The 14,653-nt window shown below is 29.9% G+C and overlaps 2 protein-coding genes across 7 annotated transcripts in view; both read right to left on the bottom strand.

The window, feature by feature from the left end:
* Positions 1 to 433: 433 nt before the first annotated feature.
* Positions 434 to 6,654, bottom strand: LOC146533116 (uncharacterized). The gene is made up of 4 exons (XM_085196336.1): positions 6,592 to 6,654; positions 4,770 to 4,961; positions 3,572 to 3,709; positions 434 to 3,478 (listed from the first exon to the last, which is right to left on the bottom strand). The coding sequence occupies exons 1-4, from the start codon at positions 6,652 to 6,654 to the stop codon at positions 3,143 to 3,145; spliced, it is 729 nt and encodes a 242-aa protein (XP_085052462.1). The 3' UTR covers positions 434 to 3,142.
* An 871-nt stretch (positions 6,655 to 7,525) lies between these two features.
* Positions 7,526 to 14,653, bottom strand: part of LOC146533117 (uncharacterized) — a 97,345-nt gene continuing 90,217 nt past the window's right edge. For 5 of the 6 annotated variants that reach the window (XM_085196836.1, XM_085196837.1, XM_085196838.1 and 2 more), the window contains 4 exons: positions 12,233 to 12,517; positions 11,862 to 12,020; positions 10,664 to 10,801; positions 7,526 to 10,570 (listed from right to left, as the gene is read on the bottom strand). In XM_085196836.1, coding sequence (XP_085052962.1) covers positions 10,235 to 10,570; positions 10,664 to 10,801; positions 11,862 to 12,020; positions 12,233 to 12,517 — 918 coding nt within the window. In that variant the 3' untranslated portion in view covers positions 7,526 to 10,234. The remainder of the gene's footprint in view (positions 10,571 to 10,663; positions 10,802 to 11,861; positions 12,021 to 12,232; positions 12,518 to 14,653) is intronic. The other variant, XM_085196835.1, reaches the window with a different exon arrangement.

The following is a 14,653-nucleotide window of genomic DNA, read 5'->3' on the forward strand; positions in this document are numbered from 1 at the left end:
TTTAAATATATTGCAACTGCGTTACATGTGCGTGTGTAAAATAAAAAATGTCAATTTCCTTTTTTTTTAATCGATAAATTATTTTTTTTACTTACTTCTAAAAAACTTTTGAGTTATTAATAAGGTGTTGAACTTTATAACCAGGTCCTTTGATCTAGGGCAATTTATGCCTATAAAAAATTGACATTAACGGGGATCGAACCCACGTACGTACCAGTACGTTTTCTTAAATATTTTTCTTTATTTTTTGTGGAATAACACTTTTAAAATATAAAAAAAAATTTTTTTTCAGCAATATATACAAAATAAAGCGAATAATATAAGCTCGGATTTCAAGGAAATCTCTAATCTAAGGATGTGCATGGATATATTATAAGCAATAATATTATATTAATTATTTATTACATATTATTACTTTTATAATAAGACGCCATTTTATATTTTATAATTTATTATGAGCGTAGATATTTACAATAGATATTCATTTGGAATTTTACTACCATAGAATAGATAAATTGTAAAACCACTATAAATAAAAGATAGATAGTAGTACACAACCAATATATTTTATCTATATTCAATTAGGTACTTAGAAGCGAGTTTTAAAGATCGATATATGTATGTAGTATGAAGCAGGCATTGTAGAAGAAAGGACTAATCTGTCGAAATAATAGCGAATATTTTTTTATTATTATTAAATAAATAATATTTACATAATATTATAATTATAAATATATAAAAAACACGTAAACTACGAAAATTTGTTTTGACGGCAGTGTTCATTGCAATATAAGATTAACAAACGAGATGTATCATTTCACTAATTATCTTCGTACATCTTTGGTATACATTTTTTTATAGTACTAAATTATATCTATATTATAATATAAGTACATACTTATAATATATATTTGTGTACATAAAATATGCCATTATTAATAATTATTAAAAAGCATTCCGCTTGAAAAATTAATCTACCAATATTGTCAATTAACTGTGGAATAAATAATCATATTATTTTGCCTTCTCGTAGATGAATATTTAATTACTATTCGAAAAATGGTTAACAAAATTAGAAATATTTCTTGGTGTGGTGATTTTCTCTAAAAGCACGTTGGAATCGAACCTGCAATCAACTTGGTACTGCAGTAATTTAGGCTTCATTTAACTTCTAATTGCAAAGGGTGGTGTAAATTGGCTTTGTTTCCTGTAATTCTTACTAAATTTGGCACATTCTTATTCCCATTACATTACAATCAACAAGAACAAATATCTATATAGATACATTTCATAAATTCTATAATAGAATACATTGAAAACCTTATATACTTTAACAATATCATAAAAGCTGTGCTAAATATTTAATATATAAGCGAAGGACAAATATCATCAATGAAAGAACATATTATTATAATATTTTTTTACTTTTATCACATCGAGTACATCTCGAGCTAAAATTTGAGTACACAATAAGAAAATACAACTTCAAAACAATGTATAAACAGAATGACAACCAAATATTTTTGAGCAATATTAATATAATTGAAGATAGCTTTCCCAAAACATTTTTTTTTTGTCATTTACAAGACAATTGTACGAAAACAATTTACATCTAAGTAAAATTAATATATATATTCTAGATTCTTCTTTCTGTTTCTAGAACACTAGAATGGTATGGTTTGATATGTGTTATGTACTATAAGTTAAAAAAATTAATTCTCATAAGTGTTCAACAACCACTGTTTAATGCACACGATTATTCTAACTCCTATATACATGACGACATTGAAAATTGGTAACCTTAAATCTTCAGAGATTACTTTAGGCCTGTAATTTAATAGCGATTACCCAGGTCGTAGCTAAACTAACAATAGAATAACGTCGAAACTCTATCAAAATCGATCTAGACGTTTGAACAGACAACCAAACCGAGATCGGTCGTAATAACAAAGCTATATTATGTATGAGATATATTCTTAGTAAGTAATACACTAATAATACATTTCCTTATTGGACCAAATATTAGCGTCTAAACCAATTCCTTAAAAACATTAGTCGCGTAAACAATTATAAAAACAAAAATATACAAACTACTATAAATATAACAGCCGTCGAAGTTTCACTATTCCATAGTAAAAATCCGATTATCTAATATACAAAATACATTGATGAACAGACCTAATAATAAATAGAGCCGGCAATTGCATTTAGCAACTTCTTCAATATAGACATTTCTATTCTTTTTTTATATGAATAATAAGTTCTTGCTTAATACTTTTAAGAGAAGAACAAGTTAGTATAAAGAGAAGAACGGCATAGAAATATTCCATATTTGCCTCCTCTATGTATTACTTTCTATTATCAAAGGATATGGTTCAAAATGAGAGTCAAAAACGAATAATACAATAATTAAAACGTCAATATTGTCCTACACCCGATCAACAATTGTTTACTTAATTAATATCGAATCGTAAAATCACTAAAATTCGAGGTCTTCACACCATATGCAATAATACATATTAAGAAAAACTTAAAACAGTTTCGTTTTGTTCGAATGATTTTTTTTCTCGACTACAAAAAATTATAAAGTATCTAATATGATTTTTTTATATTAAAAATATCATTTAAAGATCTTGTCTAAATAATTTTAATTGAAGCTTGAAATTGTAATTAAGTAATAGTAGAAATTACTTTTTGATAACTTAGTTTCATATTTAATAGTGTTGGCTATCGAACAATAACAGACAGACAGACTGATAATCCCTAATAACAGACAGACTGATAATCCCTAAATATAATATAGAGTCGAAGAAAAAAAAATCTAAACGATTTGGAAGACTTATCCAATAAATTTAAGCCAATTTTAGGCCTTAAAATTTAACCTGAATTTTCAAAACCAATAGTCATTTTCAAAAAAAATCTTTATAAAAAATTGCATTACGATATAATTAATATCTTTATGTAAGTAGCTGTATCTTTAAACTTATATAAATTTCAAAGTTGCCTCGATAGCTTCTGTTCTCGACATCTCGCTAAAGCTACAAGAATATCAGAAAAGAATATCTACATATTAAACATATGTATATTTAATATTTCCTTTCGAACAATACTATAACCCTACAAATAGTGAACGTTACCTTTTTCACAATTCTTCAGTAGAAGCTATGGGCGCTTTTAGGAGTGGGTTCCTAGGACTTCTAGAACCATCTGGATTTTTCTGGAAGTCTTCGTTAGATAAGGAAGCGGGCATGGGAGCTATTTTTAACTGATGGCCGTTTAGTTTAATTTCGGTAATGGAATGTGATCTGCCGTGATTGACATTAACTTTTTCTTTATTTGTGGTGGTCATTGGGTCGTGTGTTGGTGTTTTTGCAACGTTCGGAGGAATTCTTACTCTATTCGCTTGTTCTCTTAAAGCCATTTGGTATGCTACTTCGAAAGCCTCACCTAGTGTTAGGATGACTTCAGTTGCTTGATCCTGAAAAAGATAAAGATAAACGATATAGAATTTTTTTAATTAAATAAAAGGAAGGTAAAATTTTGTTTGATTATAGTAAAGATAAACAATTACCATTGTAGCAACTCTGAATACATGGCAGTAGTGGCTTCTCGTGGTGTGGTCTTTAGTGATGTAGGCGAAGTGAGTCAGGTCGTCTGCGTCTTGACACGCACAGTGGATGTTGCGGATTTCATGTTCACAAACCAACTCCTGAGGGCAACATTATTAATATTTTTATATTAAATACTCTTAGAAATTATTTGATTTCGTTTAAATTTAATTTTTTTAGCTTCACATTGTATTCCTCACACAGCAGGGCAGGCAGAGAGAATTTATTTTTAAGTCATTTCTTTTTCCATTTACCGTTGAATTTTAGAGACATTGCGTGTTGAGTTGCGGAACTGAACACTGCGCTTTGCTTCGATACCAAAGCGAAAAAATGCGCCACGACTATTTGTAAACATATATATACCTAATTTTAATAAAAAGAAACTAAAAAAATGTTACACTGAAACATCAAAGCCACGAAAAAATGATAATGATTGTTGTGTTTGTATCCAATCAATACCGATTCATTTCGAAATTTTCCACTCAAAAAAATATTTTTCTCCGAAAATATAATGTTTCGTTGAAAAACACGATGTAAATGAAAATGAATTTCGAATTTTTGTTTTGTACGTACAATGGCGGCAGAAACACTAATTATCCTGTCTAACTAACCGTGATGCCCTCTGACATAAAATTCATCCTCGAAAAAATAATGTAAAAAAAAACAATCCTTTCTCTAAGAAATACAAAGGATAAAGTGGACCGATGGAGTGTGAACGGTGTACCATAATTAAAAATCAAATGGAAGAAATCAGGGCGTTTAGTGATACCCCGAGGGAGTCAGATGTGCCTTTTGAACGGTTGGTTAGTTCTCAAAGAAACTTTCTTTACATAAACAATGTGGATCAAAATAGAAAAATATGTTATTTGGTCAAAATATTACTAATACTTTATATAATATACATTTTTAGTATAATTTTATTCAAATATTCTATTTCTAAACATTAGGGTTTAGGGCTTATATTAAAAAGAATACATAAATGTTTCGATTCCATTTATATTCATTTTCTCGCTCTAGTTACAAGACAAAACGCTGCGTTAAGTTACACAGTACAGCACGCAATGTCTCGCAAATTGGACATTTCGTGGGGAACAGAATGTGTGACATATAGTTTGAATAAAGAACAGATTTAGGTAAGTTTATATAACAAACTATACTTACTCTAGTAATAGTGTTAAGGAACTTGACTCCTCTATAGCTAATGGAAAGTATAATATCAGGCGAGTCACGGGGTTCTTTGGTAGATTTCTTTAATTTCTGAATAGATTTCTTAGTAGACTCATCAGGCGCAATTCCGATCGGTCGCCGCTCGCTCGTGATGCAAGTGCAGCTGGTAATTGCTGCACACGTCTCCTTGCCAATTTGTTGGAAATAGATTTTAAATTAGAGCTGATCTGGTGAGGAATCTATGAAGATGTATGCAAGGTTTTCTAATTTAATTGAAATATAAATTATATTAAAAATATTGTGAATTATGATTTTAAAGATTTCTAAGCATTTTTGTTTATAGTTTGAATTTTTTTATAAAAAACGGGGCATTGGATTACGTCACTCAAAATGAAATTTCTCGAATTCGTATGGAAATTTCAACTTTAAATTAATCTTGACGAAATTATCAATTAAATTATTCTGTACACATTTACATTTAAATTATGATTATATTTTTGCACTAAAATAGTTTTTCTTGTCTGTCTTTGTAACAAAGGTTTTGCCATCCAACACGAGATGTCTCTAATTGAGTGCTTTATAGCGAACGTGAGATTAATTTCAACTCTCTCTATATGTTTCAAAAAAATTCTAAATTATAAAGATATAAATTATATATATCGTTTTTATTCAGAAAAATACCGGTATATTTGTATAATCCAACGACTTTGTTTTTTCTTAATTATATCATTTCTGTAATTTATGGTTCGATTACAGGCAACTAAACATACTTCTTATCTTTGAACTATGAATGAAAGACTTCAACACACCATGTTTTGAGTTCTAACAAAAACTGAAAAAACACTATTTTCAAGAAAAATTTTAAACTAATATAAAACAATAAACCTAGTTTAAACACCACAAATTCTTTAGATAATCTTACAAAATCGTTTCCTTAACAAAATACAAACTTAATTTGCACTAATTAATTATTTGATACATTAAAGTCAAGTAGGAGCCAACGCCATCTATCCTGTACACCTAATGGAGCGGACACAGGCGCGATTAACAAATGACGCTTAAAATTCAACCTTTTTTCGGCTAAGCTAATGGTCCACGAGTAAATAGCTGCTTTTTATAGCCAAATGTGTACTAAGATTTATCGTTGGACGTTTTAACAGGATTTTGAATAAGTTATAAAGATGTGGATTTTTGTTTTAAGTATCTTTTTTAGCGGTGTGTTGAATTTATGGGTTACAAAGGTATTTGTTTATTGTGTCTGTTCTAGTAGAATTAATATTCTATAGTACTTTAATATCGGTGTATTGTTCGTATCTTTAATAACGACCCATTTGCGACTTCGTCTGCTTGAACTACTCGTTTATTTACTTTAATAAAATTAAATACGTTCGTATGTTAATATAATACGTTTGCAAGTAGCTTATAGTAACTTCTATTATGAAAATTGTAATAATTAGGTTACATTATCGTAATTTTCACTAGGGTTATTGAATGTTTTAGAATTAAATAATACAATGTTGAATTTGTATGGTATGACAGTGACGCGATGGTTGTGGGTTCGACCCCCCACTCAGGGGAATGAATTATTATTTATTAATATTATCATTTCTGCACCAAGGCTACAGCCCGGTGTTGAGTTCCACCACTCAACACGCAATGCATTGATAATCGAATCGAAGTGGGAAACTGAGAGTTTTAACACTAGGTTCCCTCTACCTACCCTGCGGCGGCGGGAAACAGCATGAACCTGATTTAATGTTAACTTACCATTATAATTAAAACAGTTCCTCAAATGTTGATAGAGTCATGCCTTTACAAGTATTGTATTACTTGTAGGTACGTTTCTTAGTATTATTTCATCCGCAACATGATAGGCCATTTCATGGTCGATTAAGTTAGATAGGTACAGAGATAAAATGTCGACGACGGTCTTATACTTTAAATTATTAACGAAAGAATAAGCTGAGGTAGTTTATTAGGTATATTAAATAATAATTTGTATGAAGTGATATTATAACTCTTTAGCATGGAACTTAAATGACTGTGCATGTGAGGTAAGGTGGTAAGAGTAGATTCGATTTTAATATAATCAGTATATTTCAGGTACTATTACATTTTCTGTTGATAAGTATATTTGATTTTGCATTTTTTACTTTCAGCTTTATGCGTACAACAGAGAGAAACCACACTTTTTTTCTACCTGAGTAGGACAATTTATAGTCCCTAGTGGGGATCGAACCCAGGACCATCGCGCTTAGTCACAGTCAATTGTTAATAATTGTACACCACATCAATAAATTTAAATCTAGTATATTTGTTTAAATATATTGCAACTGCGTTACATGTGCGTGTGTAAAATAAAAAATGTCAATTTCCTTTTTTTTTAATCGATAAATTATTTTTTTTACTTACTTCTAAAAAACTTTTGAGTTATTAATAAGGTGTTGAACTTTATAACCAGGTCCTTTGATCTAGGGCAATTTATGCCTATAAAAAATTGACATTAACGGGGATCGAACCCACGTACGTACCAGTACGTTTTCTTAAATATTTTTCTTTATTTTTTGTGGAATAACACTTTTAAAATATAAAAAAAAATTTTTTTTCAGCAATATATACAAAATAAAGCGAATAATATAAGCTCGGATTTCAAGGAAATCTCTAATCTAAGGATGTGCATGGATATATTATAAGCAATAATATTATATTAATTATTTATTACATATTATTACTTTTATAATAAGACGCCATTTTATATTTTATAATTTATTATGAGCGTAGATATTTACAATAGATATTCATTTGGAATTTTACTACCATAGAATAGATAAATTGTAAAACCACTATAAATAAAAGATAGATAGTAGTACACAACCAATATATTTTATCTATATTCAATTAGGTACTTAGAAGCGAGTTTTAAAGATCGATATATGTATGTAGTATGAAGCAGGCATTGTAGAAGAAAGGACTAATCTGTCGAAATAATAGCGAATATTTTTTTATTATTATTAAATAAATAATATTTACATAATATTATAATTATAAATATATAAAAAACACGTAAACTACGAAAATTTGTTTTGACGGCAGTGTTCATTGCAATATAAGATTAACAAACGAGATGTATCATTTCACTAATTATCTTCGTACATCTTTGGTATACATTTTTTTATAGTACTAAATTATATCTATATTATAATATAAGTACATACTTATAATATATATTTGTGTACATAAAATATGCCATTATTAATAATTATTAAAAAGCATTCCGCTTGAAAAATTAATCTACCAATATTGTCAATTAACTGTGGAATAAATAATCATATTATTTTGCCTTCTCGTAGATGAATATTTAATTACTATTCGAAAAATGGTTAACAAAATTAGAAATATTTCTTGGTGTGGTGATTTTCTCTAAAAGCACGTTGGAATCGAACCTGCAATCAACTTGGTACTGCAGTAATTTAGGCTTCATTTAACTTCTAATTGCAAAGGGTGGTGTAAATTGGCTTTGTTTCCTGTAATTCTTACTAAATTTGGCACATTCTTATTCCCATTACATTACAATCAACAAGAACAAATATCTATATAGATACATTTCATAAATTCTATAATAGAATACATTGAAAACCTTATATACTTTAACAATATCATAAAAGCTGTGCTAAATATTTAATATATAAGCGAAGGACAAATATCATCAATGAAAGAACATATTATTATAATATTTTTTTACTTTTATCACATCGAGTACATCTCGAGCTAAAATTTGAGTACACAATAAGAAAATACAACTTCAAAACAATGTATAAACAGAATGACAACCAAATATTTTTGAGCAATATTAATATAATTGAAGATAGCTTTCCCAAAACATTTTTTTTTTGTCATTTACAAGACAATTGTACGAAAACAATTTACATCTAAGTAAAATTAATATATATATTCTAGATTCTTCTTTCTGTTTCTAGAACACTAGAATGGTATGGTTTGATATGTGTTATGTACTATAAGTTAAAAAAATTAATTCTCATAAGTGTTCAACAACCACTGTTTAATGCACACGATTATTCTAACTCCTATATACATGACGACATTGAAAATTGGTAACCTTAAATCTTCAGAGATTACTTTAGGCCTGTAATTTAATAGCGATTACCCAGGTCGTAGCTAAACTAACAATAGAATAACGTCGAAACTCTATCAAAATCGATCTAGACGTTTGAACAGACAACCAAACCGAGATCGGTCGTAATAACAAAGCTATATTATGTATGAGATATATTCTTAGTAAGTAATACACTAATAATACATTTCCTTATTGGACCAAATATTAGCGTCTAAACCAATTCCTTAAAAACATTAGTCGCGTAAACAATTATAAAAACAAAAATATACAAACTACTATAAATATAACAGCCGTCGAAGTTTCACTATTCCATAGTAAAAATCCGATTATCTAATATACAAAATACATTGATGAACAGACCTAATAATAAATAGAGCCGGCAATTGCATTTAGCAACTTCTTCAATATAGACATTTCTATTCTTTTTTTATATGAATAATAAGTTCTTGCTTAATACTTTTAAGAGAAGAACAAGTTAGTATAAAGAGAAGAACGGCATAGAAATATTCCATATTTGCCTCCTCTATGTATTACTTTCTATTATCAAAGGATATGGTTCAAAATGAGAGTCAAAAACGAATAATACAATAATTAAAACGTCAATATTGTCCTACACCCGATCAACAATTGTTTACTTAATTAATATCGAATCGTAAAATCACTAAAATTCGAGGTCTTCACACCATATGCAATAATACATATTAAGAAAAACTTAAAACAGTTTCGTTTTGTTCGAATGATTTTTTTTCTCGACTACAAAAAATTATAAAGTATCTAATATGATTTTTTTATATTAAAAATATCATTTAAAGATCTTGTCTAAATAATTTTAATTGAAGCTTGAAATTGTAATTAAGTAATAGTAGAAATTACTTTTTGATAACTTAGTTTCATATTTAATAGTGTTGGCTATCGAACAATAACAGACAGACAGACTGATAATCCCTAATAACAGACAGACTGATAATCCCTAAATATAATATAGAGTCGAAGAAAAAAAAATCTAAACGATTTGGAAGACTTATCCAATAAATTTAAGCCAATTTTAGGCCTTAAAATTTAACCTGAATTTTCAAAACCAATAGTCATTTTCAAAAAAAATCTTTATAAAAAATTGCATTACGATATAATTAATATCTTTATGTAAGTAGCTGTATCTTTAAACTTATATAAATTTCAAAGTTGCCTCGATAGCTTCTGTTCTCGACATCTCGCTAAAGCTACAAGAATATCAGAAAAGAATATCTACATATTAAACATATGTATATTTAATATTTCCTTTCGAACAATACTATAACCCTACAAATAGTGAACGTTACCTTTTTCACAATTCTTCAGTAGAAGCTATGGGCGCTTTTAGGAGTGGGTTCCTAGGACTTCTAGAACCATCTGGATTTTTCTGGAAGTCTTCGTTAGATAAGGAAGCGGGCATGGGAGCTATTTTTAACTGATGGCCGTTTAGTTTAATTTCGGTAATGGAATGTGATCTGCCGTGATTGACATTAACTTTTTCTTTATTTGTGGTGGTCATTGGGTCGTGTGTTGGTGTTTTTGCAACGTTCGGAGGAATTCTTACTCTATTCGCTTGTTCTCTTAAAGCCATTTGGTATGCTACTTCGAAAGCCTCACCTAGTGTTAGGATGACTTCAGTTGCTTGATCCTGAAAAAGATAAAGATAAACGATATAGAATTTTTTTAATTAAATAAAAGGAAGGTAAAATTTTGTTTGATTATAGTAAAGATAAACAATTACCATTGTAGCAACTCTGAATACATGGCAGTAGTGGCTTCTCGTGGTGTGGTCTTTAGTGATGTAGGCGAAGTGAGTCAGGTCGTCTGCGTCTTGACACGCACAGTGGATGTTGCGGATTTCATGTTCACAAACCAACTCCTGAGGGCAACATTATTAATATTTTTATATTAAATACTCTTAGAAATTATTTGATTTCGTTTAAATTTAATTTTTTTAGCTTCACATTGTATTCCTCACACAGCAGGGCAGGCAGAGAGAATTTATTTTTAAGTCATTTCTTTTTCCATTTACCGTTGAATTTTAGAGACATTGCGTGTTGAGTTGCGGAACTGAACACTGCGCTTTGCTTCGATACCAAAGCGAAAAAATGCGCCACGACTATTTGTAAACATATATATACCTAATTTTAATAAAAAGAAACTAAAAAAATGTTACACTGAAACATCAAAGCCACGAAAAAATGATAATGATTGTTGTGTTTGTATCCAATCAATACCGATTCATTTCGAAATTTTCCACTCAAAAAAATATTTTTCTCCGAAAATATAATGTTTCGTTGAAAAACACGATGTAAATGAAAATGAATTTCGAATTTTTGTTTTGTACGTACAATGGCGGCAGAAACACTAATTATCCTGTCTAACTAACCGTGATGCCCTCTGACATAAAATTCATCCTCGAAAAAATAATGTAAAAAAAAACAATCCTTTCTCTAAGAAATACAAAGGATAAAGTGGACCGATGGAGTGTGAACGGTGTACCATAATTAAAAATCAAATGGAAGAAATCAGGGCGTTTAGTGATACCCCGAGGGAGTCAGATGTGCCTTTTGAACGGTTGGTTAGTTCTCAAAGAAACTTTCTTTACATAAACAATGTGGATCAAAATAGAAAAATATGTTATTTGGTCAAAATATTACTAATACTTTATATAATATACATTTTTAGTATAATTTTATTCAAATATTCTATTTCTAAACATTAGGGTTTAGGGCTTATATTAAAAAGAATACATAAATGTTTCGATTCCATTTATATTCATTTTCTCGCTCTAGTTACAAGACAAAACGCTGCGTTAAGTTACACAGTACAGCACGCAATGTCTCGCAAATTGGACATTTCGTGGGGAACAGAATGTGTGACATATAGTTTGAATAAAGAACAGATTTAGGTAAGTTTATATAACAAACTATACTTACTCTAGTAATAGTGTTAAGGAACTTGACTCCTCTATAGCTAATGGAAAGTATAATATCAGGCGAGTCACGGGGTTCTTTGGTAGATTTCTTTAATTTCTGAATAGATTTCTTAGTAGACTCCGTCCCACGAAGCTCTTTTACCACAGTTGATCCTAAATACTATAGAAACAAAATAGTTATTTGTAAATTTATTTTGTCACGTTCATAATTTAGATAATAACATTTTATTTAAATAAGTAATCTTAATATAAGCCATAATAAGATACAAATAAAACATATATATATATTTTTTAATTAATGTCATAACTAAATGCTAAACTAAAGCATTTAATAACCTCCTTCAATTTCATCGCCATAAAAGTATAACTTACATTCGCAACATACGTCACGGCTCCAGTAACCAACACGAATGGCTGATGCTTCCACTGAGTCTTCAGAGCTCCTGGAACTCCAACTAGAAGTTCGGAAGGCGCTCTGATCTCCAGATCTGAAGGTCTTGGGGGTTGAGGAGCAGGTCTGTTCTTCTTACTCCTTTTCAAGGTCTCTCCGCCAGGAGGCGCGAGACTTGGTACCACGGGAGGTGGTACAGGTTTCAAATTCTCAGACGGAGGTAATTTTTCTTTGATTTCTTCTTTTAGCTGTTGAATATTGTTTTTCTATAACAAAATTATTGAATTTAATTTCATAAGTACTAATAAATTTTGTTGAGAAATCGTAAAGCCTAAATTGCCAATGAATAGTTAATCTATAAATAGTAAATCTGACGAGTTTGTTTGGTTGAACGCTAATCTCAGAAACTACGAGTAGAAATTGGAAAATCAAATAAAGATAGGAAGGCTATATATTACATCATATCTACAATTTCGTCAGAATTAAGCACTTAGAATGTTTCGTGATCGAGTGTGATACACAATTAAAAATTTCTATTTAATTACGGTAGCCACTAGTAAAAGGTAGTTGTACATATTTACATACATAGAGAAATTTCTCTCCAATCTCTCACTCTCTTGACTTCTCTCAAATTTCACCAGCAAATATCTAATAATTAGTAAAGTTAGCTGATTACAGCACAACTTCACCTCCCGAATGAAGAACAAAAACAAAATGATAACAAAGAAGCTATTAAACCGAGCCCAAGTAGATTCCACACAACAGAAGTTCACTTAATTAAAAGAATGCAATCGGGGTACCTCATTATCTGTACAGAACCAACATAGCCTATCGACTGGCTGGAAAACAAGCAAAAGCGTGCTAATTAAATCAAAAAAGGGCTGAACAATACCTGAACAAAAAGGAAAAGTGACTCAAACAGTTCACACTTCAGAAGTGTAAAACAAAAACGGCTCGAGGCAAACACGTTGTATACTAGCGTGAAATTTTAATTAAGCCTCTAGAACCAAAAGGCACAAAAAGGATATAATTGACAGTGTCAACGGTGTAATTTGACGAGTGTCATTTGGAAACAAAAATGGCTGGGGCCAGGAGGCTGGGAGTATGGATAGAGGATAGAGGTGGTTGGCAAGTGAATAATCTTCCGTTGCAGTGAATTTGAATGCGAGATGGGGTAACTATTCCTGGTGGCTTCATTGGGCTTTCATTTCGAATGATGAAACGTTAAATAGACACTCGTGTGTGGCTGCCATTATGTAATTTGCTCGTATTTTTCTTGAAATGTATCATAATTAAGATTTAAATAAGTATTGCTTTTTATTAATGTTATGCAAATGAGGAATATTAAAAAATACGTGTAATAAAAGTTAGTGTGTGTGTACTATGCAAAGGTATTAAATAGGTTTGGAATAAAAAAAAAAGTTGATTGTTAGACGTTACTATGGACGACATTAATAAGGGAAAACCCATTACAATATTAAATCTTTTGATAGATATCAATTATTTAATAATTTTAAAAACTTTTAAGCAAACTATCTTCTCACACCATACTACATACCTATAAAAACAACAAAATCCAGAAAAAAAAAATTATAAAATCTATCACAAATTTAAAGTTCCAGCAAAAAAAATAAAGTATTTTCTAGGCATTAAAGGCACATAGGTTTCCTTTCATAGCATCTACGTACATACTCGTATGTATTTTGCGGTACATAACTACTAGTTAGGGTAGAGTGGCTCACTCAGCATGAATAGCAAGCTGAATACACGAATTGAGCACTAATTACCCATACAGGGTTGGCGACGTGTGAAATTAAAAAAGGTCTCGGCTATGCCTTTTAAAAACATACGCAGAAAGCTATAATAACAAGTACGTTTTTATTTATATGTATAACTAAATATTATTATGGAGAATCTATTATGTTTTTGAGTGGACTGCCTGGTCGTGTATTGGCTAGTAAGCTGAGGTTAATTAAAAATTGTGAGTTCGAGATTCCCGCCTAGATCCTATACTATATAATAAGTTATAGTTTATTGGTCTTTATACAAATTCTTGTCTTCAGGTATATCTTTTTTGTATGTTATATTGATTACCTCTAACAATTTGACTCTAAATCCTAAAAATCGATCTGCAGATCACGGGAGGAGGAGCTGCTGAAAGAGCTGTCTTAATCCAGGTCCTACGTTTAGGTACTTGACCAGAACATAATAGCATTAAAAATGAACTTAGCAAGAGTGGAGAAACTGGAGAGAAGCTTTACAGCTTTAAATTATTATACAATCTTAATATCTCAATAAAATGTGTAATTATATTTATAAATATATAACAATAAAAATGGAATACCTTCAATCTGTTTACGGAAAGTGTAACAGCAAAAAAATGAACACCGAAAAGTCTCTAT

Source organism: Heliconius melpomene, chromosome 13, assembly GCF_056956725.1.
Source record: "Heliconius melpomene rosina isolate 202511_hmr_F chromosome 13, ASM5695672v1, whole genome shotgun sequence".
NCBI lineage: Eukaryota > Metazoa > Arthropoda > Insecta > Lepidoptera > Nymphalidae > Heliconius > Heliconius melpomene.